Source organism: Hemicordylus capensis, chromosome 4 (assembly GCF_027244095.1).
Source record: "Hemicordylus capensis ecotype Gifberg chromosome 4, rHemCap1.1.pri, whole genome shotgun sequence".
NCBI lineage: Eukaryota > Metazoa > Chordata > Lepidosauria > Squamata > Cordylidae > Hemicordylus > Hemicordylus capensis.
The window spans coordinates 227,210,816-227,238,797 of NC_069660.1; the positions used below are offsets into that span (position 1 = coordinate 227,210,816).

The 27,982-nt window shown below is 42.2% G+C and overlaps 1 protein-coding gene across 5 annotated transcripts in view; it reads right to left on the reverse strand.

The window, feature by feature from the left end:
* LOC128323776 (beta-Ala-His dipeptidase-like) overlaps positions 1-23,201 on the reverse strand; it is a 38,371-nt gene extending 15,170 nt beyond the window's left edge. The window contains exons 1-7 of one of the 5 annotated variants that reach the window (XM_053247509.1): positions 23,082-23,201; positions 11,534-11,656; positions 8,388-8,531; positions 6,984-7,094; positions 6,282-6,323; positions 4,440-4,602; positions 3,435-3,523 (exon numbers count right to left, since the gene is read on the reverse strand). In XM_053247509.1, the coding sequence (XP_053103484.1) occupies positions 3,435-3,523; positions 4,440-4,602; positions 6,282-6,323; positions 6,984-7,094; positions 8,388-8,531; positions 11,534-11,656; positions 23,082-23,084 (675 nt within the window). In that variant the 5' untranslated portion in view covers positions 23,085-23,201. Of the gene's footprint in view, positions 1-3,434; positions 3,524-4,439; positions 4,603-6,281; positions 6,324-6,983; positions 7,095-8,387; positions 8,532-11,533; positions 11,657-19,081; positions 19,230-23,081 lie in introns of those variants that run through there. The other 4 variants (XM_053247510.1, XM_053247513.1, XM_053247512.1 and 1 more) reach the window with 4 other exon arrangements.
* Positions 23,202-27,982: the final 4,781 nt, after the last annotated feature.

Sequence of the window (27,982 nt, forward strand, 5' to 3'; positions counted from 1 at the left end):
GGGGACATTAAAAAACTTGTGAGTGTGCACGTGTGCACATGCCTTAGAGGGAACACTCAACACTGGGCCCATCCCTCTCCCAAGAATAATGACCCCTCCCCATCACAGAACACCCCATACCTTGCTCCACTAGAAAGCACCTAGAAAGAGCCTGCTACTTTGAACTGGCTTGGCATTTTGCTGGATAACACTTTTCCACCTTAGTATGACATTGTACGGATTGTAGATCCCAATGTAGAATTACATTTTCAAAATGCAGATTGATTATAGCTAGATATGGAAATGTGTCCTGTGGCTTGTGGGGAAACATGCATATTTTAAATAATACCCCCATTTCTGACCTGCTTTATCTTGCTACTGATTCTTTGGTTTCTGAACTCAGCTTGTGAGTTGACTTGCCTTATCTTGCTCCCCCATAGACCTGACCTCTTGGCTTCTGACTAGGATTGCAAACTAGGGACTTTTATAGAGTACATGTGACTATTTTGGGGACCAAATGACTTTTTTTTTCATTAGGACGAACAGAGACTATTTGGGGGGCCAAATAACTTTTGCATGTGTTGTAGGGTCCAAAATTCTCAGGAGCAGCTGGAACATTTTGTTCACTCCCAACACTTTGCTCTCATGAGCAGCTTCTCTTCCTCTGTCTCCTTCCCCAGCTGTCATTCTACTGACCATCCATGACAGAGGTGCCCCAAGGTAATTTTGGAGCCGGGACCTAAAGGCTTTTGGAGCCCGCCCACCCCTGCTGCAAGCGAAGCATCATTTTTTAACATGCAGGTTCTTGAGAACATAAACCACACCACCCAGGAGAAACGAAAGAGGATTTGGGGGGCCCCAGGGCAGGGGCATAACTACTATTAGGCAAGGGGAAGTGGTTGCCTGGGGGCCCCACTGCCTTGGGGGACCCCCCAGAGACACCTTACATGACTCCTCATTGCCCCCTGCCCAGCCCCAAGGCCCCTCAGCCACTTGCCCTGTTTGCGCTCTCTCCTGCTTGTCCTCCTGGCTGGCAATCTAAGCAGCAGACAAGGGGCCTGCAAAGAGCTCCTTTTCTCCCCACCAATCAGCTGATCGGTGGGTGGGCGGGGCTTCCAGGGAGGCCTCTGTGTAGGCCTCAGTGAAGCCTGAACTGGAGTAGGCTTGCAGGGAGGCCCCAAGGAAGGAAGGAGGCAGGCGGGCAGAGTGGCCCCCACAGTTCTCTGCAGCAGACGCTCTGCCCAGCCCAGCATAGCCAGGTAGAATGTGAACTCCTTTTTGTGGCCACCCCCCCCCATATATAAGGATCTGCTTGCCATAGGGCTTTGATGGGGGAGAGACTGAGGGGGGGGGAGATGATGAGGGGGGAGAGACTGAGAAGTCTCTGGATATTTCATTTAAAACAGCTTGGAAAATTTGCTGGCTTAAAAAAAACCCTATCTAAAAAGTCCTATAAGTGGCTTGTTTCATGGCAGAAAATTACAAAAACTTCTGGAACAAACAATATTATATTCATTCATTCATTCATGTATAAATGCACTTATGTTCAAGTTGTTTTGCAACCCAGAATGTCTGAGTGAGAACTGTAAAGCATGTGTGGTGCTTTTATTTTATTTTATTTGTCTTGTGTGTGAACTGCTCCCCAATAACTTGCAGGGACTTCAGGGTCAATCTGGCCAACATGTGAATGCAGCACCTCCATTCCAGAGGAGATGTGTGTTAAAAGGCTTTAAAAGCCTCCTGTGAAAAACCTCCTGCAATCAAACTTGACTGAATTTGTTCAGAATTCTGAGAAAACAAACATAGGCTCACACTGCCTGGTTGAGAGTCTCCTTTGCTAATCTGCAGTGAGGGTCCCATTTTAATAATTAGTGTTTCTAGTGTGTTCTAGGCAATAAAGTAGCAAAATATATAGTACTCAATGTATATCACTATATATTGTGAAGTGTGCGTGTGTGTATTCAGTAAAATGTATTTCTAGGCAGCATACTTATTTTAAAATATCAGACTTAAATCCTTGGGGGCCTGGGGTGTGCGGAGGCCCTGGACTTTGAGGGGGGGCATTTTAAAATCTTGTCTCTGGGCCCACTCCAAGCTTCGGCCTCGAACTCCAAGGGTAAGAGCACCTCTGATCCATCCAATGTGTAAGCCAGTGGTTAGGTTCTGCTTCAGTGGCAAGTTGCAGAGCCACATGATGCTGAAGCACAGATAGGTGAGTCCAACAGGTACAGCTTGCTTCCTTTATGTGGTGGCAACAGTGAGAAGCTAGCCAGATGGCACTTTGAAATTGCTTCAGTACATATAGGTTTGATGTCCATTCGTATGATCTTGGTTTTGACACTGTCTTGCATATGGGAACAGCAGGGAGCCGTTCGCATGGCCAAAGCCTGTTTTGGATCTAATCTTGACGTTTCAGGCTTAATATTTTGGGTCGTGAAATAGTATTTGGGTCATGAAATAGTAGCTGGTTTTCTGAGTTTTGAAAACAGTTTGCATGCTTGCTGGGATTACTCAGAAGTAAATGATTTAGTTCAGTGGGCTTCCTCCTAGGTAAGAGTGCATAGGATTGCAGCTATAGAAGTGTGGTTTACTTAAAGGAGTGTGTTAGGGATGTGCCCGAATAGTCTTCGGCACTGGCGGGGGTACTACTTTAAGGGCGGGAGAGGGTGTACTCACCCCCCCGCCATGTTTCCCCCGCCGGCGCTCTCCAAATTTCAAGCCCCTCGGGGCAGCAGCGTTCCTCCCTGCTGCCCCGTTCCCCCCATCGGCCGGAAGTGGCCAGAAGTTACATGCACCCGTCGTGCGCGTGCCCACCCGCCCGTCTGCCGTGCGCGCGCATGCACAATGGGCGCACGCGCGCTCGCAACTTCTGGCCACTTCCAACTGACGGGGGGGACGGGGCGGCAGGGAGGAACGCTGCCACCCCGAGGGGCTTGAAATATGGAGAGCGCTGGTGGGGGAAACGTGGCGGGGGGGTGAGTACACCCATTTCAGGCACCCATTTCAGGCACAAAATTAGGACATCTGTGGCTGTACTGGTGGATACCAAAGGGTTAATGGGTGCTGTATACCTGGCCCTCCTCTCTCTTTCCTGGAGTAATTGTTTCTGGTCATCCTTTGTTGCCATCTCCCCCCCACCCCATTCTCTCCAGCTGCTAATTGTGCAAGTGCAGTGAGTAATAAATACTACACGGGATAGGCAGGGAAACTAAATGCATCATATATATGCTTGTTGCTATTTTTAAAAACTTATTTTATAAAGATATATATTTGCCTTACATTTTACATAGATTACATATCTATATATAAAATGTCCAAGTAATGAAAGTGCTAGAATGTCCAACTCTATAAGGTCAATTTATTGGCTGAAATCAAAGGAGATTAATGATCTCTCTAGCATGTCACTAAAGAAATGTAAAATGCTTCCATTTCTGAAAGTCCACAGTTTTACTTACTAAGTTTTGTAATCTGAAAGCTTCCACTGCATGTATCCAGGCTAAAACAGGTCCCTTATCATCTGTTGCTCCACGTCCATAAAGGTTTCCTTAAGATAAACAAAGTTTAGTTTATATTAAAACTAAAGGTTTTTTTGCTAAAGGGTTTTTTTTTAAAATAAAAGGATGGAGATGTTTCCATCGGACTAAAATATTAGTATTTAGCTTGAGGAAGCCACAATTAATTTTTAAAACTTACCTGAGGTTAATGAAGGCTTTTTCAAATCATAAGAATATTGTGAAGTCAGAAAAATTTGTTGTAGTTAGAACAGAGCTTTTTCATCCACAACCGTGCCCTGCCATTTACTCAGCCTTCCTTTGTTTTACTTCTTTGAAGTATATCGATTCCCTTTCCCTGATATGTGAATGTTCTTTGCTGTTGCTTCCAAAACAGTGTGGTGGGCACAGTTATAGCTTGCTTCTGCAGCAAAGCTATTCTCCTATCCTCCTGCAGCAAAACTACCTATCCATTCATTTCTTGGATGTCACATTACTTGTGCTGTATTGGTCATAGTGCACATATAGTGCTAAGGGAAATAAATAATTTATTTTTATCACATGGAAGTTCCTAGGAAAAAGCAAAACATGGCACTGACAAAAAGCCATGGTGCAAATGCACAAGTTATTGTACCCCTAGGTGTCAAATACAACTAAAGAGAGTCACAACTAACTAAAGCCTCCTTGATGTTGATGGTACCTCAATACATCTGACTTAAGCAGAATTGGAGCCCTAACAGGGTTATATAAATCACAGCTATGGACACCACCACCATCAAAAGATTTGTCTCACTGTGATGTTGTTTCCCCTACCCCACCCCACCCTATCCCACAGATACTCTTACAAGAAGTTACAAAGGATAAAACTGAGAAGGAGCCTTCCTTTTTCTCCAAACTGTGAAATGAAGCAAAACATGACATGTTTATACATTAAAATAATGGTGACAAAAGCAACAGTGATACACATACCATTTCTTTCAGTCAGTATATATGGATCAGTTTCCCACCCATCTGCCTTTTTGGCAGGCATCACATCCAAGTGCCCATAAAAACACACAGTGGGTTTGTTTTCATCTTTTCCAAGCTCTGCTAGAATGACAGGTGGTAAAGCACTGTTCTGGTCATCCTGCTGCTGTATGAAGGTATTAAGATAATTGTCAGAGGACATTCAAAACTATAGAAGAATTTCTACTACCTATAGTGTTGCTATTCATACTTCTTTGTTGAGAACAATCACCATTCTGAATTACATGCTGAGGAATCAGACGGCCTAAGATAGTTTGGTGCCTACAGCATAAAAATCTAAATTGAACACTCATGGTGACAAAAGTGTACTCATAAACCAAATAATTGACAGTAGAGGGCTTTAAAAATATATCCCAAAATCTTCTTCCTAAGATAGGTTGCCCAACTGTCTAAATAGGGCCAGGTGAACAATTCTAAGAAACAGAGCATAAGAATTTACTTCTTTACTCTCCAATTCTTATACTATGGCTTAGTTCATTCTTATGGCAGTCAGTCCCCATATGCATTTCTTGGGAATGGGTGGACTGCCTTGGGCTTGCAAACAACTGCATAACTATCTCACTTGTGAGAGCTGTACACAGAGCTAACATGGTTTGCTCAATCATGGCAGCTCTCTTTTGAGCCACAGTGTTTACATACATTGGAACGGTCACATGCCTACTTTCCCTAAGTAACAGTTCTCACAATCTAAGTGACCACTGTCTGGTACCAACATATTTCAAGAGGTGGAGCAGAACATGTGTGCATTCCTTTAAGCAGGCACAGTCCCATTCTAAAGAATGGTTATTCTGTACATTTACCATACATTGTATTCTAGATCAGGACACAGTCACTCTGAATCCAAAATGAAAAACTTGATATTTTCAAAAGCCTTTCTTTTGGTGCAAAAGCGTCATGGATCTGGGCCTAATTTGTGAGTCTTGGGCCCTTGGAAATGTAATTTTTAGAAGGCTAAATAATAATTTACCAGAACTTGGTTTCCCTCTGGATCTGGATTTGCTTTGCTGTTTAGAAGATGTTATGGCACGAGCCAGTTTTGAGTTATGTTTTGACAGGTTCAATTATATCTTCAGATTATGTTAATGAATTAAAGTTAATAAATTAAAACTTTGCATGTAGATGCATATTGACAGGCATCTGAAGTTGTTCACAGTTAGAGTTGCCATGCTCCCCAAAATTCCAGGTTTCACCCAGATTTTAAGCATCTTATCCAGATTGCTTAGGCCACCCAGATTCACCCGGATTTCAGCTTTCTTTTTTTTTTTAAAGCTAAGCTCTAGCCCTTGTAGAAGCAGAGTTATGGAGCAAAACGTGAAGTCACTATTCCGCTCAAAAATTATTTTCAAGTCAATTTGCATAATATGCAAAATAGGCACCCGGATTTGAAAAGCCAGAATATGGAAACCCTATTGGCAGATTTTTTTCTTGAAATGCATCTTATCTGTAAGATAACAGTACAGGCTTGTAGACTCAGATGTCTTCTCCTAAGTGCATCTTTCCCCACAAAAAACTAGAGGGGGGAAATGAGGGTTTAGGAGTATTAGCCTGCAAAGGAAAGATGCTTAGAATCACAGAACTGGAAATTTAGGCAGGACCAATCCTTACGACCCACTGTCTCAAAGAAGAACCATCCACTCACCAGCTTCTCAACAATCAAGATCACATGGTTTCAGATTATTTAAGCAAGCATGTCAAGTCACTGTGATGCAGGAAAGCGCAATCTCCATCACCACCTTCACGAAATTTCTGTCAATCACATCTGAGGATCTATCAATCAAATCTTACCAAGGAATATTGGACCACAACTTCATACCAGTAATTCTGTAGCTGAAGCAGAAGAAGGTGTGAAATCTGAGATTACATTTAACTCCCCGCCCCCACCATAAAAGTGTTGTAGTTAGTTCAGTCTGATGGATGTGGTCAAGGAGAAGTAGGCTCTGCCATGGGTAGAACAAGGATTGAGAGAGAATGGAAGGAAGACTTACTATCTGTGCTTATGGATGAGAAAGAAATTGAATAAGCCTTAACCCCTTGAATAGGTGAGCAGTTATGTGTTTAATTATCGTGCAGCCAGGGCATTTTTCACACAGGGCTTTTCGCTCGCATCTCCTCCTGAATAGAGGGTGTGCATTCACATATCAGTCAGATTTACCCTGAAGTCCCTGTGAGCTGTCGGGAGCACTCCACTTCACACACAATTCAGGTTTTCCATTGCACATTAGACTGGAGCCCTATTTATATCTGGAGTAAAGAAATCCACTTTCTGCATTGGTTTTTTGGGACAACTTTGAACTCTCAGTAAAGCCTCACAGTAAACTTGCAGTAAAGCCTGCTGTGTGAAAAATGCCCTGGGGGGTTATTTTGGTTACTGTTTATTATGCTTGTGTGTAGTATTATTTAATTACAGGGCATTGTAAAACCTGATTTTTGTCGGTGGCCTTACTGGAAAGCTTCTTTTATCTGGAGGAACAGAGGAGAGTGGATTACCTTTGGAGAATTGGTTGTATGAATTTTATGTTGGAGTACACCCTTTCTGCAAGAAAAATTATTTTTTTCTTTATTCATTCCCAAGTTTCTTGGCTCAGTTGAACTTGAATTCTTAAAGAGAAATGGGGGTGGGGGAGAGAAGACCTGTGTTAGATTATGTTAAATGTTTATGCCTGTGTCTGTGTGTGCGTGCGTACATGGGCATGTGCGCATGTTTATGTGTATCAAGAGAATATATATGTATGTCCTACAAAAAGATGACTGATGACAGAGATAATCTGAGGAAATCAAATTTCAGATGAATGCTTCAGCTTACACCTTCATCAGCAACAGATGGTTTTTTTAAAAAAGGTTGTGTGAGCACATACAGCTCACGAGATGACAGTTAAGAATGCTGTGTTAGCAAAGCCCCTGGGCAGGTGACAAGAAAAGAATGATTGACAGATGTTGCAGATGGATGTAAGGTGATTTCATGCATTATCCTCCAATCCATAAGTGTGAGACCTTTGGTTCTATAGCTCCCAAAGATATTCTTATTTGTCTAGCATCTCATGATGTTTATGTTGCTCAATGGGAAATACTTCCATGTTCAACTAAAATTTGGCTTCCTCTAAATATCTGTGTTGTCAGTCATATTTTTGTACAAAATATATTTTTATAGACTGAGCACATCCTTCTGGGATCCAGAGCCTCCTGACAAGCCTGTTAAGTTGCTTTTCAACTAACTTGAAAGAATATATATTAACTAGCTGGCCCGGGCGCAGAGCATCTGCGCCTCTAGTTCTCTCCCTCCTTCCCCCTTCCTCTTGGCTCCCCCCTGCCCATTCTCTGCCCCCCACCTCTGCCGTTCCCCCCTACTGTTTTCTCCCCTCTCCTCTAGTGCTGCTGTTTTCTCTGTTCACTGCCGCTTTCCTCTCCCCCTCCCAGCAGCTTGCTTGTGAACTCTTGCGAGAGCTGCCACTCATGGGATTAGCAATGGGTACATCTTAGAGAATTATCTATATAGATTCATTTACCGTGTTACAGTTCTTCCAAATTCAATTGCTGTCTGATGGGATGGATATCTTGCTTGGAAAGATATCCTTTTCAGTTCTAACACAATCATTACGATCAAGTACCCGGATAGCAGTTGACACATGCGCAAAGATTTGAAACAGAGAACCACTGGTGGAGTTCCATTTGTTTCCTGCCTGCCCTCATTTCCTCACTAGAGCCCCTGTGCCCCACCTAAAAGCTGCTCTTAAAGCTTATATTTATATAACCAGAATGGTGTGCAGCAGAAGGGGCTCAAAAGAGGAGGAATCAGCAGAAATCAGACACAACCCCCCACCATCATAAGCCAAAGTGCTTTTCTTGCACAAAGGGCTCTTTTGGGCAAAACCAGGATGAATAATAACTGGATACCTGGTGAATGGGCAAGTTGATTATGCACACGTCAGCTCCTAAGGCTTGAAGTTTGTCTTTAGCTATCTCTATCATTTGTGTTATGTTTTGTCTGTATTTTGGTTGTATGGAATCGCTTTCCACTGCCACCCACTCCTTAAGAACCTGCAAGGACAAAAGCCAGTGATGAGCCCATGAAATGTCATACAAGTATTAATGTCCAATTGCATTTTTCTATTTTGTTTGGCACTTTGGATTCAAGTAATTATATTTAAGTTACCTTCAGTAAGACTATCTTACTGCTTTGTTTCTAGAAGAACACCGGCTAGAGAATCTTATACTAATATACAGTTTCAAATATAATCTTGGGAATCCAGCACATATTGTTTGCAGAGTTGGCAGTCGCTTCCTAATGATCTTCTGTCACTTACCTAATCATCAGTGGCCAGCATCATCCCAGTGCTACAAAACCTGCATTTCTGGCTGGAGAATACGCTAAACAGGTGTAGAACGGATAGAAGAATGAAAAATGCAACAAGGAAGCCATGTTTCCAGAGCGGTGTTCCCAGAGTTCTTCACATACGTTTGCTCTATTCAGACTATTTGCTCTATTATATTGTATGTGGGCAGATATATGTACATTTGAACATGCTTTTGTGTGAATGACTGTACATTTCTTCACTTTAAAAGTGAACCTAGGTACAACCTCCTCCGAATGCACACTACAGATAGGAAGCATTCTACTCTGCATATACTGAGAATACCATGTGAATGGCATACAGATATGTACATTAACTGTACATAGGGTGTACATGCACTGAATATCATGTGTGAATGTGTGCTATGATCTCATTGTAATTGTCACAACCATTCTGTTGGTTAGTTGAGTTTTATTATCCTCATATTGCAGGGAGAGGACTGAGAGACAATGACTTCCCAAAGGCTATTCAGTGAATTTGTGACAGATAATAGATTCAAACTGGGGACATCCAGATTTATAGTGCAGTCTCTTAGCTGCCACACAATTAGACCAGCTCTCAGAAATGCTTGCAATTCCATCAAGGTTTTCTTTTAAAAATAATGAAATTCAGGATGGTTTTGATCCATCTTTTAAAATTCTCTTTTCTTTTAATTTATTCTAAGAGACCTGTCACTATGGAGTCTTCCTTTTTAAGAGGAAGCATAGAGAAATGAGAACAATAAGAAAGTCCACCCACACAGTCTTCTTTTCTTGACATTTTGTTTGGACTGGGTAATTGCATTCTCTCTTTATTGTGAGATACACAATTGTCTGATTTCAGGAACACCCACCCATACAATGAATAATGCAAGTGCCATTAAGTAACTTTTGGCTTTCAGTTATTTTTAAAGACCACACTAAAAATGATGAGGCAGCCATCACCATCACCTCCCTCATCAGATTTGCTATGATGGACTATCAAGAGCCATTCAATCTCTATACCAGTAGGTCTCTGATATTGGGTTTTTTCTATATATATCTCTTAATGCTTATTTTTAATTATTTTTTTATCCTTACATTTTCCATTGCCAAATACAGCTCACAGTACATAGTTCTAATAAAATCTGGGGAATCCAGCACATAAACACTGTGGTTTGCAGAGCCAGCAGTAGCTTCTATTCTTATGTTTTTAATTAATTAATTAATTAATTAATTAATTAATTTTACACCTTCCTCACCAGAGTCCTACTTTTAGAGGTCAGAAGCACTAGAAGTAGCACTAGAGCCAACTTCTAATCTCTCAAGTGAGTTTAAAAGAATGAATAGGCTTTTCTCCAAGCAAAGGTTGTCTCACTGTAACAATACTCCTCCCTCCCACAATTCTTTATAACATTGACCAGTTATCACACTATGGCTGCAAAATCAAGACCAGGGCAAGAGTAGTGCAAAAAATAAAGCTGGTACCATTGTTCCTAATAAATAATAACATATACACACACTACAGGTGAAACTCGGAAAATTAGAATATCGTGCAAAAGTCCATTAATTTCAGTAATGCAAATTAAAAGGTGAAACTGATATATGAGACAGACGCATTACATGCAAAGCGAGATAAGTCAAGCCTTAATTTGTTATAATTGTGATGATCATGGCGTACAGCTCATGAAAACCCCAAATCCACAATCTCAGAAAATTAGAATATTACATGGAACCAAGAAGACAAGGATTGAAGAATAGAACAATATCGGACCTCTGAAAAGTATAAGCATGCATATGTATTCAGTACTTGGTTTGGGCCCCTTTTGCAGCAATTACTGCCTCAATGCGGCGTGGCATGGATGCTATCAGCCTGTGGCACTGATGAGGTATTATGGAAGACCAGGATGCTTCATTAGCGGCCTTCAGCAATTCTGCATTGTTTGGTCTCATGTCTCTCATCCTTCTCTCGGCAATGCCCCATAGATTCTCTATGGGGTCAGGTCAGGCAAGTTTGCTGGCCAATCAAGCACAGTACTTGTATACTTTTCAGAGGTCCGATATTGTTCTATTCTTCAATCCTTGTCTTCTTGGTTCCATGTAATATTCTAATTTTCTGGGATTGTGGATTTGGGGTTTTCATGAGCTGTACACCATGATCATCACAATTATAACAAATTAAGGCTTGACTTATCTCACTTTGCATGTAATGCGTCTGTCTCATATATCAGTTTCACCTTTTAATTTGCATTACTGAAATTAATGGACTTTTGCACGATATTCTAATTTTCCGAGTTTCACCTGTATCTTCATTATGAAGAGTTTGAAGCTACCTGAGCACTGCAGAAACATTTTGCATGCCTAAGGTCCCAGTTTGATTTCTGGAGTCCAATCTTTTGTGTCTTCAGATACAGTTAATAAAGACCCATCTGAAATGCTGGAGAGCCACTGCCACTGTAGACAATACTGGGCTAGATGGACCAGGATCTGACCCAGTCCAAGGCAGCTTCATGTGCTGATTATTCTGGACCTAGGTAAGAAGCTGGTATAGGGATGCCACACTCAGAATTAGCCCTGTCTCTAGTGCTCCTCTGCACTGGTTCTCTGCTCTAGCTGGTGCTATATTGGCTAAAGTTCCATGCAGTCAAACCTGTTGAACAGGGTTGAGCTACACATCTTTGAAAGATGATCTGTCTATTGTATTCAAATTCACATTAGGTGCTGTTTCTACCTGAACAAATTTATTTTGATTTTCATCGATGTAGTGGAAAATCTGTTTCTCCAAAGCTGTAATATTTGAAGCAGAGGATTTGCCCACATCAGAAAGCAGCATGAGGAGGAGGAGATGGAATATCTGCAAGTTATAAAGACAAGATTCAACATGTTAAAGAGCATCCTTAAATACATGCAATATGGAGCTACTCTGTAGTGGCCTGGTAGCACTACTCTGTAGTGGCCTGGAGCTACTCTGTAGTGGCCAATAGTAGCTGCAAGCTACTATTGCAGAAAGAACTCTCTCCAGGAAGAAGCAGCTACTTTAATGCACACAGTAGAGAGGAAAAATAAATCAAACTGGGAAATTGTTGAGCAATATTTAGATAATTTTATGCCCAGTGTACATGCATAATTCTTTCTATAGAGGCTTGTTGTTTCTGAATACTTAGTATATGAAAGAATGTTGAATGGCAGGTTTGGTATAGAAAACAGAAGTCAAAACATGTATAAGTATTTGCTCAGGGATTCATCAGTCTGTCTTTTCACTTTGAAAAATAAAACTGAACTGATTCAAATAGTACTTGCTATTTTGAATGTAACTTCTATCAAGGATAATGTTTCCTATGCAGGAATATATCGGGGAGTAAGTGGCTTCTGCAGATGATTAAATACCAAGATGCAGCTACAACATTCTACAACTGCTGAAGTCTTGCATATGTATAAGTCTTTAGGAATTTAATGTACTTGTGCAAGTCTTTAGGAATTTATTTTCTTTTACACAAAAGAAAAAGGCTCTTATTCTCTCTTTTCTTCTTTTTGCATTTTATCTCCTTGAAAGTTCTATAGTACACTGGAGGGTTTGGAGTCAAGTTTTCATAGCAGGAAAAGTGTGGCACCTTAGAACAAAAAGGACATGGACATTGCATTCAATTACACATCTCTTCTAGGGAAATTTTTTACTTCAGTGAAGCGCACCAAGATCTGTAGTTTATTTTAGTGCCTGGTAGATCAACTCCCAATTCTTAGATACTTGATTCCTGTACTAGATTTCTAAGCTACTGGTTTTCACTGACCCAAGGTCAGCTGTGGTTTTGTCAAAGTAAGACCACGTCAGCAACAGGTCAATTGAACAATGTAATATGACAAATACAGTATATTAAACACAGATCCATTTCAAATATATGTTGCTTAGGCTTGTATGGTTGCTAATGATGGCAATTTTATTCATTTATTTATCATATTTATATACCGCCTAATAAGTACATCTCTAGGTGGTGTATATAATCCAAATTACGATATAAAAATAAAAATAAACAAAACACTTCCACAGAATTAAAAAAAAACCAATTAAAATAATTTCACAGAATAAAAACAAATCATTTAAAATTATTTTTAATTAAAAGCCTGAGAAAACAGGTGTGTCTTAAGGGTCTTTTACAAAGCAATCAGCGATGAAGAAGCTCTTATTTTTGCAGGGAGTGCATTCCAAAGTCCTGGGGCAGCCACAAAGAAGGACTTGGCCTGAGTCGCCCTCAGATGAGCCGATGGCAACCATAACTGGACCTCCCCAGAAGATCTTTACAGGCGGCAGAGTTCATGACAAAGAAGGTGGTATCTTAAATACCCTGGACCTAAGTCATTCAAGATTTTATGGGTAAAGATGAGCATTATGTATTTCGCCGGGAAATATATCAGCAGCCAGTGCAATTCTTTCAGAATCGGTGTTATTTGGTCCCTTCCGGTTGTCCCACAGATTAACCTGGCTGCCGCATTCTGTACCAGTTGTAGTTTTTGAACTATGTAGAAAGGCAGCCCCACATAGAGTGCATTACAGTAGTCAAGCCTGGAGGTCACCAGCATATGTTCTACCCTTTTAAGGTCATTTACCTCCAGAAATGGACATTGTTCATCCTGAATGTGCAAGGGATAAGGTTGCCAAGTCCAGATGCTGAAAAAAGTCGATATCCATCACCAAAAAAGTGGAAATAGAGGGTGCTTTTCACAAAAAATGTCTCTAAATTGCATTAAATTTGCATATTATTGGTATTATAGTGCATATTTTGATAAAAACTGGATAATATGAGAATAAATATAGCTCACCACTGTGAAGCCGATGACCAGGGGAGCTGTATGTTTGCTCAGTCTGCTGTCTAGGTGCAGAGTTCTCAAGGCCTCAGCTACTTAACTGTACATTCATCTCCTGGCTAGGTTTACCACACACACACAGTCCTCTCTCTTCCCTCCCCAGCCAGGCCAGCAACTTCACTTCTTGGCTTGAGTCAGGGCAGCCAGCTAGCTACCAAGCTATTTGCATGCTAGCACAGTGGTGTGTACACGGTTTCCCACTCACTTGCTGTTCTCTATGACTGCAAACATTTATATGCCACTTTTCAACAGAAGGGTTCATAGTGCTTTTCAAAGTAATATGAATAATAAGATGTTTTCCTGTCTCCAAAGGGCTCGCAATCTAAAAAGAAAGGCAAGTTAACACCAGCATCAGCCACTGAAGGACTGCTGTGCTGGGGTTGGATAGGACCGGTTGCTCTCCCCACGGAAAATAGAAGAGACTTGCCACTTTAAAAGCCTTTTTACTCAGTTAGCACCTCAGTTTATCATTGAGTAAAGTTAGTCAGCTACCTGCTAGCTTCTCACCACTGCCACCACAGGAAGAAAGGAAGCGGCACCTGTTGGGCCCACCTATCTGGGTTCCTGCATCACGTGGCTCTGCAACTTGCCACTGAAGCAGAAGATGGATGGTCAGTCGGATGGCAGCAGGGGAAGGAGTCAAAGGGGGAAAAGCTGCTCATGAGAGCAGAAGTGTGGTGAGTGAACAAAATGTTACAGCTGCTCCGCAAAAAACTTTGGACACCACAACACATGCAAAAAGAAAAAGAAAAAAAGTCCAGTCCCCCAAATGATCTCTATTCCTCCTAATGCCCAAAAGTAATTTCATCAGGGTGGATTTGATTTAAATCAAACTGATTTAAATCACTAGCAGGGTGGATAAAAATAAAAAAAATCCAATTTAAATTAAAAAAAATCCGATTTAAATTTTAAAAAAATCAGATTTTTTTATTTAAATCGGATTTTTTTTATTTAAATCGGATTTTTTTTATTTTTATCCACCCTGCTAGTGATTTAAATCAGTTTGATTTAAATCAAATCCACCCTGAATTTCATCCCCCAAATTGTCACGTGTCTTCTATAAAAGTCCTAGTTGGCAACCTTAGCAAGGGACCCAGAAAAGGTGCTCGTCACTCAGTATGTTATGCTGCAGCGATGTTTGAAGATGGCAGCAAACCAACCAGACTTCAAAATTTGGCAGGGATTTCTCTCACATTTCTGAGCCAAGAAAACAAACAAGGAATAGTAATCTGAGGGGAACACACAGCTGAGAAATTCCAGCTAGTGATGGGACTGCTGAAATAACTAAAAGAGCCAACGAAAGAAGAGTTAAACATAACAAAGGGCATAACAAACGCCAGACTAGTCCTTTGAGCTACTTGCTTGAAATGGTCAGCTACCAGTGGCAGAATCAGTGGCTTGTTTTAGAGCAACTCATCTAAGAAAAGAATGCTGCTTCCTGTTGAAGGGCTATTTGCTAGAAAACACACTGGGATTTATACAATAGGCATCAAATTTGTCTCCTGTATCCAGTGGACTTTATTTTTCTGCTTTGTATCCCTCCTTTTTTGTGTGGGTTTTTGCAATAAAATAAAGTAACACTGCACCAGCTCTTAAGAATAACTTGTATTATCAATGTGCTCCTACTCTAAGTCTGCCCTTTACAACTCCATTACATTTAATGCTCTCATTGGCTGGTTTAGTCCATTTGACAATATCATTCAAGCAGACACGTTGAGATTTATAGAAGTGGTATCAATACACTTCTGTTACACATTTTGGTATTTTGTTAATTATTGCAGCCTACCCTGAATCATCATGCATAGAGGATATCAGGATGTCTTTCCACTTTCATTGCAAACAGCATCCTCAGGGATTCTTTTCTCATTCTATTTTGTATCTCTTTAAAAACATGCAAGTTATGGTAGCATTTTTTTTCTTGTTTAAGGAAGAGGCAGAAGAAGACACATGTAGGAGATTTAAATTTTAATATAACAACAGAAACAATACTACAGGTAAAAACAAAACAGCCTTAGGAAAGGGCGAGCCTTATTCTCTGGGTTGTAAAAAACAAAGCTGTCAACCAGCAGATGGCACTAATACACAGTTTGAAGGTATTCTTCATTCACTAGAGCTAAACAGTATAATTAGCAAGTACTGCGGTGTCTCCAAAACCCAAAACACCAAGGGCAGTGTTCTGCTCTTGCATGGTGTGCCTTATTAAGTTCCCTTTTCAGTGGTAGCTCCCCACACACACCCGCAGGCCTTGGACCTTGGGCTCTTCCCCTACACATACCCCACAGTCCAAGGCCCTCCACAGCAGTTTTCCATGAGATGTGAGAGGCTTACACCAAAAAGAGATATTATTATTAACATTTATATTCCACTCTTCCTCCAAGGAGCCCAGAGCGGTATACTACATACTTGAGTTTCTGCTCACAACAACCCTGTGAAGTAGGTTAGGCTGAGAGAGAAGTGACTGGCCCAGAGTCACCCAGCTAGTATCACAGCTGAATGGGGATTTGAACTCGGGTCTCCCCGGTCCTAGCCCAGCACTCTAACCACTACACCACACTGGCTCTTTTCCCCCATGGAAGAGCTTTCTGTTTACACATGGGGCCAGTTCAGATGGTACTTTTTAAACAGTCCTGCATCTGTGAAAGTAAGGTTCTAAACACTGGAAGAGAAGAATACACTCTACCCACATTGGTCTGTTCACCTGAATCTGCTTTCCAGGTGGGTATAAAAAACCCCACAGATATACTAAATGTGCTTTTAAAAGTATCATCTAAACTGGTGTGTGTTTAGTATATCTGTGGTTTTTTAAATACCCACTTGGAAAACAGATTCAGATGAACAGATCAGTGTGGGTAGAGTGTATTCTTCCAATCACGTGTTTAGAATCTTACTTTAAATTCCTTTCCTGGATGCAAGCCTCTCACTCCCCTCTCTCTGGTTCCCAGACTTCCTTTGTTGTATTTCCTGCTTCAAACACAGCATCTTCCCATAGATATAGGTACAAAAACTAATAGAGTCATGCACCATAATCAGCTGTTAAGACACAATTGTTTTTCAAGGCAGATAAGCCTGCTAGCTTGAAGTACACAAATTAAGTGGGCATGTTTGGAGATCTCAGGGTACACACCGTGTGCGTGCGTGTGCGTGTGTGTGTGTGTGTGTGTGTGTGTGTGTGTGTGTGTAAAAGGGTGTGCATTTTGCAAGTATTCTTCCAAATAGCAACCGCTTCTCTCTGTGACTCTAGGAGAGAGGAGAACTGGCCTTGTGGTAGCAAGCATGACTTGTCCCCTTAGCTAAGCAGGGTCCACCCTAGCTGTATATGAATGGGAGACTAGAAGTGTGAGCACTGTAAGATATTCCCCTTAGGGGATGGAGCCCAGTCCTGGGCTCTGTCCTGTTTACAATTCAAACTCTATGGTTAAGGGAGGAAACAGCACATTGCAATTCAGATGATTATCTAATCACTCAATAGTGACTACCTCACATTCTAAATCCTACATTACATCTAGTATTTAAATCCGGAGTATAGAATGTATGGTTTTCCATTCGGGTGATCATATGTACACGGGTAGAGGAATCTAATCAGGCATTGAAAGAATCATCTGAACTGGCCCATGAAGTACATGAACATATGGCTGGGTCCTGGCCAGCACTCAAAGACAAAGAGACAGGAAAATAAGAATTTGAGGTAAATGCTTATGTTTTTGTTCCAAGCAGTATAAATATTTCAGGGCAAACGTTATTGAATTTTTCAAAAATACAGGGCTGTTTCCCTTGTGAAATGGAAAAGGAAGATGGGTCAGTGAAGGACTATCCAAAGCTGCTTCCATAGTGTTGGTAGGGTCCAGCCCCAGCATCACTGTGAAGGTGTCAGTTGTATTACCAGTTGTCTTTTGCACTCGACATCTTCTGAATTTTCTTCACAACATAGTATCAACCAGTGATACCAATACCAATAAGTGTCTTTGAACCCTTTCGCTCAATTATAGCTATGCCCCTGGTTAAGCCATTTGACTTCAAGCAGTTTATTGGCACAAAGTTGAAACACCTTTTTTTTAGACAGACAATAGCTGAAGTTCCTTACGTGTATTTGTGAAGGAATTTTGAGCTAACAGAACTTCTCTTCATCGTGGGGATGGAACTCAGATATACTCAGAGTGGTCCTTGACCACCAATGGTTTTCCTGTTCATTCATTGGACTACCTCCCTCTCTTAAAGTCAAAGGGAAAGAAGCTTGCTTGCACAAGCACTCCACCTGTACAGGGGATAGTGTAAAGAGCATACAGGCTCTGCCTCAAACTTGATACCTTTAGATGGTATTATGCATTTAAACTAACACACAAACATGAATTTACTTCGAATATTATTTGGCATGCCCCCCCTCCCCACATCATCCCAGGTAGTTTGCCTGAACACCTTAGTCCCAATAGGAAATCTGAAGCCATGCCCCATCGCCTTCATTATTATTGCCTCCTTCTCAGCAACACCTGATAGTCTGCTAAGCAGCACCTTGAAATAAAGCAGCCTTTAGGATGACAGCCTTACAGAGCTGAGAAGGGCTCCTCTGTAAATGATTACCCCTTGCCACTCAGCCTTGAAGAACCAAGGCTTGTACTGGCAGAATTGAGATTTTTCCACAGGATATTTTTGGCTGGAGGTTTTTCAGACAGCAGGCTTTACCACAAGTTTATGGCAAAGCTTTACTGCAAGTTGGAAGTTGCCCCCCCAAAACTGAAGCAAAAAGTGGATTTCTTAAACCCTGGATATAAATCGGGCTACATGGGAAACAGCTTAACTAGCAAGCAGAAAGTTGCCGGTTTGAATTCCCGCTGGTATGTTTTCCAGACTATGGGAAACACCTATATCAGGCAGCAGCGATACAGAAAGATGCTGAAAGGCATCATCTCATACTGCACGGGAGAAGGCAATGGTAAATCCCTTCTGTACTCTACCAAAGACAACCACAGGGCTCTGTGGTCGCCAGGAGTCGAAATCGACTAGACAGCACACTTTACCTTTACACTCTAATGCACCATGAAAAACCTGAATTGTGTGTGAAACACACACCCTACATTCTGGAGGAGACACGAGCTGAGATAAGTCCGGGGGGGGGGGGGGAAAGCCTAGGAATCCGGGGGGGGGGGAGCCTAGGAAAAGCCTAGGAATCAACAACAACAACAAAGTTATCAAAGAAATGGACATAGGAAAAAAATGATGGTTCCAGAAACAGAAGGCAGAAGACCCCAACAACAGTCACTTGGATAGGGACAGTTTCTCTCCCACCCCCTTGCTAGATCTAAGAGAGCCGCTACTTTCAGAGGTGCGTCTTTCTTCTGTAACCCCATTTAAAACCGGCCGGGTAGGAAAGCGACAAAGCAGAGTCGCTCCAGAAGTTACATGGTCCTGGTGGATGGATACTTACAGACTGAATGGAATAGTGAGGGGCACCAGTCAGGGCTAAGCCCCCAAAGGGTTAGGGGGTGCAATTAATCTATTTCCAATCAATCTCGCAAGCCAGAATTGAAGCCAGCCAATCCCGTTACCGCCTGCTGTTGCTTCCCGTCTCCGGCAAAGGCCGTTCAAACGGTGCGCTTGCTGGGCAGAGGTGAGAGCCGTTCTCCTCGCGCACTCCCCTCCAGAGTCCAGACGGAATCGGAGGCAACAGCAGGAGTCTTAAGGAGCAAGCAGGGTGGGGCCAGCCTGATGAGCTTCTGCCAGCTCTGGAGGATGCCCTTGCGAAATCGGGGGCCGCTCCTGCCTGATGTTACAACAGACACCTCCTACAAACGCCAACAGAAGGGAATGCTTTCTTAGCTGCTTTGCAATTACTCCCAAGTAAGTCTCACTGACTCCCAAGTAAGTGTGCGCAGCATAGGAACATAGGAAGCTGCTGCCATATACTGTGTCAGACCATTGGTCCACCTAGCTCAGTATTGTCTACACAGACTGGCAGCAGCTTCTGGAAGGCTGCAGGCAAGAGGGAGCAAACTTGAAACCTGCTGCTCTTCCCAGAGTGGCTCCATCCCCTAAGGGGAATATTTCACAGGCTCACACTTCTAGCTTCCCTTTCCTATGCAACCAGGGTAGACTTAGCTTAAGGCGACAAGTCATGCTTGCTACCACAAGACCAGCTCTCTTCCCTAACAGTGCAGCCTTTTGTTTTGTTTCCAATCGTCAGCTTTGCAATTGGTTTTTTATTTTATTTTTACTTTTACACAATTCAAGTCAGGGGCCTACATGATTAGGAAAATTACTCAAAGTAATCCCATTGAAATTAAAAGGACAGGTTAGATATTGCCTAACTTGTCCTTTTAATTTCGGTGGGACTACTTTGAGTAATTTCCCCCACCACCCTAGCCTAGCAATAAAAATATAAAAATAAGAATGGAAGAGCAGCCCTACCGGATCAGGCACAAGGCCTATCTAGTCCGGAATCTTGTTTCACACAGTGGCCCACCAGAGGCAAGAGGTATGTGCATGCCCTCTCTCCTGCGGTTGCTCCCCTGCAACTGGTATTGAGAGGCATCATGCCTCTGTGGCTGGAGATGGCCCACAGCCACCAGACTAGTAGCCATTGATAGACCTGTCCACCATGAATCTGTCTAAACCCCTTTTAAAGCCGTCCAAGCTGGTGGCCACCACCACCACATCCCAGGGCAAAGAATTCCATAGATTAATTATGCACCGTGTGAAAAAGTACTTCCTCTTGTTGGTCCTAAATTTCCCAACCTTCGGTTTCATGGGGTGACAACTGGTTCTAGTGTTGTGTGAGAGGGAGAAGAATTTATCTCTTTCCACCCTCTCCACTCCATGCAGAATTTTATATACACCTTGATCATGTTTCCCCTTAGTCAATCCATGCATGGAACTTGGCTTCCTTTGTGCATTCACATCATGATGATCATCTAGGCCTCATTTGAATTGACTGGATGTGCCTCATGAGGATGGGTATCTGCTTCTCCATGGAGGCCACTGGTTGCTATGTGTACCTAGAGCTGGATTAAATCTGGTATGGTTTTCTGATATTAATAACACCTAAGTAATACCAAGGGACCATTCTGAACAGGAGTGGACCCAGACATTTTGCTGAGCAAACTAATACTCTTGGTCACTTAGGAATGATTAATACTTTGCCTTCAGTTGACATCAGCATTCATACAGCCATTTGTATTGTGACCAATGAAGCACAAGCAATAATGTATAAATACTTACACAGCCTTTTTCTTCTTGGCTTCCAGATCCAATTAGAAGAAGCAGCTGGAGGCCCAGCTCTTACTCCCCTCTATGAAATATTGATCTCATCCTGGAGTTGCACTCACACAAGACCATTGCATAACAACTCCAGCTCTGGCAGCTGCAATGGTGCTTGAAAAGAGAGCCACAGACTGGGGGGCTGCCGCTACCCAGCTGCCATGTCCTTACTGGTGGCCCCTCCCTCAACTGTCACCACAGAACAACTTGCTCTGAGGATAGAGTAGGGGGGAGAGAGCAAGTGAGACTAAGTAAGGCCCATGTTAAGATGTAAACGTGTGGCTTGATATATCTTATTTATTATTTCTCTGTGTAAACTGCCCTGAGCCATTTTTGGAAGGGCAGTATAGAAATCAAATGAATGAATAAATATAAATTAAATAAAATAAAAAATAAAACCTTCCCATCTCATTGAGAGCAGGGGGGGAGAAATTGGTGTGCATACGTGTGTTGGTCACACTAGATTGTGTAGCTCAGGGGTATAGCTATAATTAAGTGGATGGGTGCACGGATCCTCAGCGTTGGGCCCCCAGATGTTATTGGACTTCAACTCCCATAATCCCCAACCAGAGGCTACTGGGGCTTGGGATTATGGGAGTTGAAGTCCACTAACATCTGGGGGCCCAACGCTGAGGATCCCTAAACTTTAAAGAACCCAGGCCTCCCCCCCTCCCAAGAGCACCTCAGCTCCACCCCTCTCTATTTTCTTCATTATTTCTCTCACTCTGAGGGGCCGCCGGGGAGGGGACAAACATGGGCCTCCTCTCCCCTAGCTATGCCCCTAGTGTAGCTGTACTTTGGGCTTGTTTTTTAGTTCCTGAACAAAAAATAAAAATTAAGGGTGTCCTTAAAGCATGCCTAACTAGGTGTGTAATCTACCAGATCACACAAGGAAAGAGTAACAAGGATCGAAACCTGTTCTGCCAGATCACACAAGCAAGCTGTAACAAGGTTTGAAACCTATTCTGTCTTGCAAGCTGCGTGCATTTGTATGCTGCAATGTATTTGGCATTCCATGCCAAACTACATTTGTGAGAGATCGCGCCTCTGCTCACGAGCAGTGAAAAGGGCTCCAGAGTGGGCTGGGGGTTAAACCTACCTTCCCTGCAGACGATCGATGAGGTTAACGGAGCGCTTGCTCCCTTAACCTTGCTTTAAAGGGTGGCTAGTTTGGCGGATTCACTGCTATGGTGCCACCAGGATTGGCCCGATCCCAGTGGTTCATGTGCGCATGCAAAAATTGAGCTGGGCTCCCTTAGCCCGGTTTTGCACGTGCGTGTGAATCGCCTCATCATGTAGCAAAAGTTGATCACGTTCTAAGCTACACATAACAGAATATATATCCTTCCCCTTGTGACTACCCTCACTCCCTCCTCTTCAATAGGAGACAAAGAGCAGCACTTCCTTTGAAGACTGGGATGGGGGAGAAGTTTCTATTGAAGAAACTATTCCCTTAAGTGATATAGTATTTAAGCAACAAATTAAAGACAGGGGATTTCTGGTTGTCCCCAAGTCTTCAAACTCAGACAGATAACCATTTTACCACACATTCTACCATACATCTTCACCTGACTTGTGTGCTAAAATCTTCCTGTTAGAATGATATAGATCTGGGATGGGATTGATGGTTTGGTCATCTGTATGGACTCTTTGGGCAGGTTCAGACTTAACACAGAACCAAGATTTTCACCACCTCCCCCAGCCTCAGCAGTGTGCCTGCCTACTTCCTTTGTAGGTTAGGATATGCTAAGATTGGCGGGTTCAAGAAATTGTGACCAATCTTGGCCTATGCTAACCCACCTGCTCCAGGGAACCAGAGATCTGAAACTGGCTCCAATCCTTGGGTTCAGAACTCAGGTCCACAGGAGCAAATAGGTTAGTATATGACACAATTGGTGAGTTCAGACACTGCAACCAATCTCAGCATATCCTAGCCTAAACAGGAAGTAGGCATGCAGGGAAGAGCATGCGCTGCTAGAGCTACAAAGGAACTAGGCAAGCATGTGGGGATAGGAGGAAGGAGCACATCCTTTCAGGACAAGGGAGGTTCCACGAACCTCAGGGTCCACATTAAATCTGAAACTATCCTTCCTCTCTTTTGAAGATGTATTAATTACATTTTAAAGCTAGATACCCCAAACTAAGGAATACAGATTAGAAATACCACTTACCATGATAAAAGATCTGTTGGCAAAGGAATAAATGTTTTCACCTTCTTTTCAGCATAGGAAGTGATGCACAGTAAACAAAACTATCTTTACTGCAGAGCTTCAGTTTGCAGCTAGCCTTCTTATAAAAGCAACCGCCTCTATCTTTTTGTTTGTTGATTTTTAACATTTGTAGTGTCATGTGGCCACAGGACAAAGGACAAGTCAACAAGAGCAAAATTACACCACACTTGGATCCTGTTTTTATTAGGAAAAAAATCCAACACCGCAAATGCTGTGTTTAAAGTCTTAAAATAATAATAATAGACATTTGTGCCTTGCCTTTTCCCTTCTCTGAATCCCCACTTTGGAATTTATCTGTTTGTTCTGGGGAGGTATTATGTATGGCTAGAAACCAGGAAATACAAAATACCATAACTGCAAAAAATATTTGGTTGTATCTCTAGTATAGAAATCTCATTTGAATAGCCTAGCCTGGGAGGTGGACAAAGATGTGAAAAGCACATTAAAGAACTGAAATCAAGCATGAAAGACAACAGTAATCATGGTAAAAAGCTAATTTGCATTTGTTTCTTATTTTTAATCTTGAGGCTAGGAGATAAAGAGAACTACGCGCTGTCTCCATAAATGCAATAGGAACCAGCAAAAATGTACACTAATACATCAGCATCAGATGCCTCTGGCAAGCATTTAAGCAGAGTGCAATAAATTTAACTGGTTATGCAAAAAGAATACTGAAATTACTACCAAAGCAAATGGCAGAACTCACATTCCAAATCTGACATATGCTAACATGGTGATGCATAACGGTGGAATCAAGCTAGCAGTGGAGAATAAGCTATTTATTATTAAGTTCTGTCATTTTATATTTTATTTATAGTCTGAAAAGTGATTTAAGCCCCTTACATAATTCTGTTAATGAGCAGAAGGTGATTTATTCAGGTTCAAAAGCACTTCCTTTTAACACATGAACATATTTAAATTAATTTATTACATTTTAATTGAATGTATTCAACTCGAATAAAGCTGAAACAATTGGATCTTTTTCTTATAGCCAACAAATCTCCACTAAAATGGGGGGTGGGGAGAAGAGAGGACTGAGACAAAACCACTTAAAATCAAAGTTGTTGGTTCCTTGTAGCTCACTGTCATGGTGGGCAAACTAATATTTGTTATCTAGAACACCCATATTGAAGTTTAATGTTAGACAGCTGAGCTAGTCTGTTGTACTACAGAGATGGCGTTACACCTGAACATTAGGAGCTAAGGAACACTAGCTAGAGGGAGGCAGTGGTCCACTTTTCATCCACTTGCGAGCTTCCCAGAGATACCTGGTTGGACGCTGAGTGAATCAGGATGCTGGATTAGAGGGGCCTTTGGCCAGATGCAGCAGGGCTTTTCTTGTGTTCATAACTATAGAGGAAACTGGTAGAACTATGTAGATGAGGGGCTTCCACCCATGGGTCCCCAGAAGGCTAGGAATGATGAGAGTTGTAGTCCACATAATGTGGGATACAAGGCTGGGATCAGGCTCCCCTGATGCAGACAAACTGCTAAGACATTTTAATGATAGCAGAATGATTGGTTTAAAACTAAACTCATAGGAAAAAGTTATTGTTTTGATTCCGAAAGGAACATTAAAGTAAAGTGTGCCATCCAGTTGATTTCGACTCCTGGCGCCCAGAGTCCTGTGGTTGTCTTTGGTAGAATACAGGAGGGGTTTACCATTGCCTCCTCCCGCGCAGTATGAGATGATGCCTTTCAGCATCTTCCTATATCGCTGCTGTCCGATATAGTACCAGCGGGGATTTGAATTGGCAACCTTCTGCTTCTTAGTCAAAACATTTCCTTGCTGCACCACTTAAGGTGGCCTTAACATTAGCTGTGCCATTTAAGATGGTCCAGTCTGAATTACATATTGGGAGCCCAGATCAGAGCCCCGTGTGTGCAGTGTTGACAGGTTGCCCCGAATGCGTGAGACTTCATCTCAGCAGCAGCAGCCACCTGCACAAATCTAAAAGCTTTAGACAATCATCGTAACTTCTCAACAGATATGAATCCAACCTGACAGCAACACCTGCCTGACCATTAAGATCCACGACAGCAAGACTCCACAGTCCCCACTAGACTCTTGCATGTGGATACAGCTAAGAAGGGCCAGACATTGCACAATCCTAGTTTCTTTTCAACACACACATAGGACTATATTCAATCTGAACTCAAAAACCAAAAGTATGCCACTATGTCTCACATTTTACGCACTTCTTCCCAGAGCAACCTTTCACCTCATTTTAAAACAGAATGTGCACACTGGCAGTTTAAAGACAACTAGCTAAGGCGGTATTGGTTACAAGCCGTTTTGTGCATTTTGATTGTCCTTAAACAAACTTTTCATTTCTTCACTCTTTCCCATCCCTCTATCTTCTCTTCTTGTTATTGGATGCTCTGCTCTGATGTCACAGTGGTGTCATTTATTTATACATACATTTACATCCCGCTGTTCCTCCATGAAGCCCAGAGCGGTGTACCACATACTTTAGTTTCTGCTCACAACAACCCTGTGAAGTAGGTTAGGCTGAGAGAGAAGTGACTGGCCCAGAGTCACCCAGCTAGTATCATGGCTGAATGGGGATCTGAATTCGGGTCTCCCTGGTCCTAGTCCAGCACTCTAACCACTACACCATGCTGGCTCACGGCCTCACTGGCTGATATGAGCCAGCATGGTGTAGTGGTTAGAGTGCTGGACTAGGACCGGGGAGACCCAAGTTCAAATCCCCATTCAGCCATGAAACCAGTTGGGTGACTCTGGGCCAGTCACTTCTCTTTCAGCCTAGCCTACTTCACAGGGTTATTATGAAAGAGAAACTCCGTACTTATGAAAGAATACACCGCTCTGGGCTGCTTGGAGAAGGAGCGGGATATAAATGATGTAGTAGTAGTAGTAGTAGTAGTAGCAGTAATAATAATAATAATAATAATAATAATAATAATAATAATAAAGGTACATCTGCAAAAAATACAAGCTACCTGTAGCCAAAAATTGGTGGGACAATAAAATTGAAAAAGTTGAAGAAAATGAAGATGTAAAAATATTATGGGACTTCTGACTACAAACAGACAAACATCTGCCACACAATACACCAGATATCACTGTAGTCGAGAAGAAAGAAAAACAAGTCAAAATAATCGACATAGCAATACCAGGGGATAGCAGAATAGAAGAAAAAGAAATAGAAAAAAATCACCAAATACAAAGATCTACAAATTGAAATTGACAGGCTGTGACAGAAAAAGACCAAAATAATCCCAGTGGTAATTGGCGCCCTGGGTGCAGTTCCAAAAGACCTTGAAGAGCACCTCAACACCATAGGGGTCACCGAAATCACCATCAGCCAATTACAAAAAGCAGCTTTACTGGGAACAGCCTATATTCTGCGACGATATCTATAACAGCAACAACATTGACAATAAAATTCTGGCATCCCAGGTCCTTGGGAAGGACTCGATGTCTGGATAAAACAAACCAGTCAATAACACCTGCCTGACTGTGTAAATAAATAATAATATTTCCATGTCTAATGTATTGCTACTACAGAACGCTGCTATCAACCTAACAGCACAGCTGGGAAGTAACTTGCCTAGGGAGCAGGAGGTTGCTCGTTTGAATCCCCACTGGTATGTTTCCCAGACTATGGGAAACACCTATACAGCAGCAATATAGGAAGATGCTGAAAGGCATCATCTTATACTGTACAGGAGATGGCAATGGTAAACCCCTCCTGTATTCTACCAAAGAAAACCACACAGCTCTGTGGGCACCAGGAGTCAACACCGACTCGACAGCACAGCTTTACCTTTTACTTTACAGGACCCTAGCCAACACTGGATCTGTAGCCAGGTGCTAAGATGAATACTTGGAGACTTTTGTGCTTGTTTAAGTGCTGTAAGTTTTTGAATGCAATTCGATTCAGTAGTTTGAGTGTTTCAGTAAAAGGCAAGACAGAACACACATGCTACTTTGGTAAGAGATATGCTTAAAGGGATATGCATACGTGGTCTTTCTTCAGTGAATGCACAAAACCTACATAACACTAAACTATTCCCTAAAATATTGCAGAACTTGAGCTGTATACTCCCAGTTCTGCATGGTCATACTGACTTCCCCAAAGCAGCATGTTCATGTAAAGAAATCACCTGTCTCTGTGACAGGTAGGGAAAGTGGCTCAAAAGAGAAAACAAAATTGAAAACACACTTAGAATGCAGTGTGATTGGTTCACATTCTTTCATCCACCTAACCCTAAGTAAGGCTGTAGAAACTCAACTTCCCGAGGCTAGTCAGGAAGTCCCACCCAGTTAATCATAGAATTTTAGAGATTGAAGGAAATAGGAATGTGCACGGAACCAGCCAGGACAATTTGGCTAAAATCCGGATGGGATTCTAACCAACCCGGCCTCGGGTCTGGTTCTGCCATTGAACTGGGCCTAACTGGTTCGTGGGCCAGTTCGGGGTGTTCAGAGTTGCCATGCCCCCCCAAATTCCAGGTTTCACCCAGATTTTAAGCATCTCACCCAGATTTCAGCTTTTATTTTTAAAAAAGCAAAATAAAATAATAAAAAGCTAAGCTCTAGCCCTTGTAGAATCAGAGTTGTGGAGGAAAACATACAGTAACTAATCTGCTGAAAAATTATTTTCAAGCCAATTTACATAATATGCGAATTAGGCACCCGGATTTGAAAAGCCAGAATATGGCAACCCTAGGAGTGTTATACTTGTAAAGGGGAATCAGGCAAGATCCCCCCTTTATAAGTAAAGGGCATTCCCTATACTAATGTGTGTGTGTGTGGGGGGGAGTCAATAAAGGGTGAAGAGTGTCATCAAGTCGATTTCGACTCCTGGCGCCCA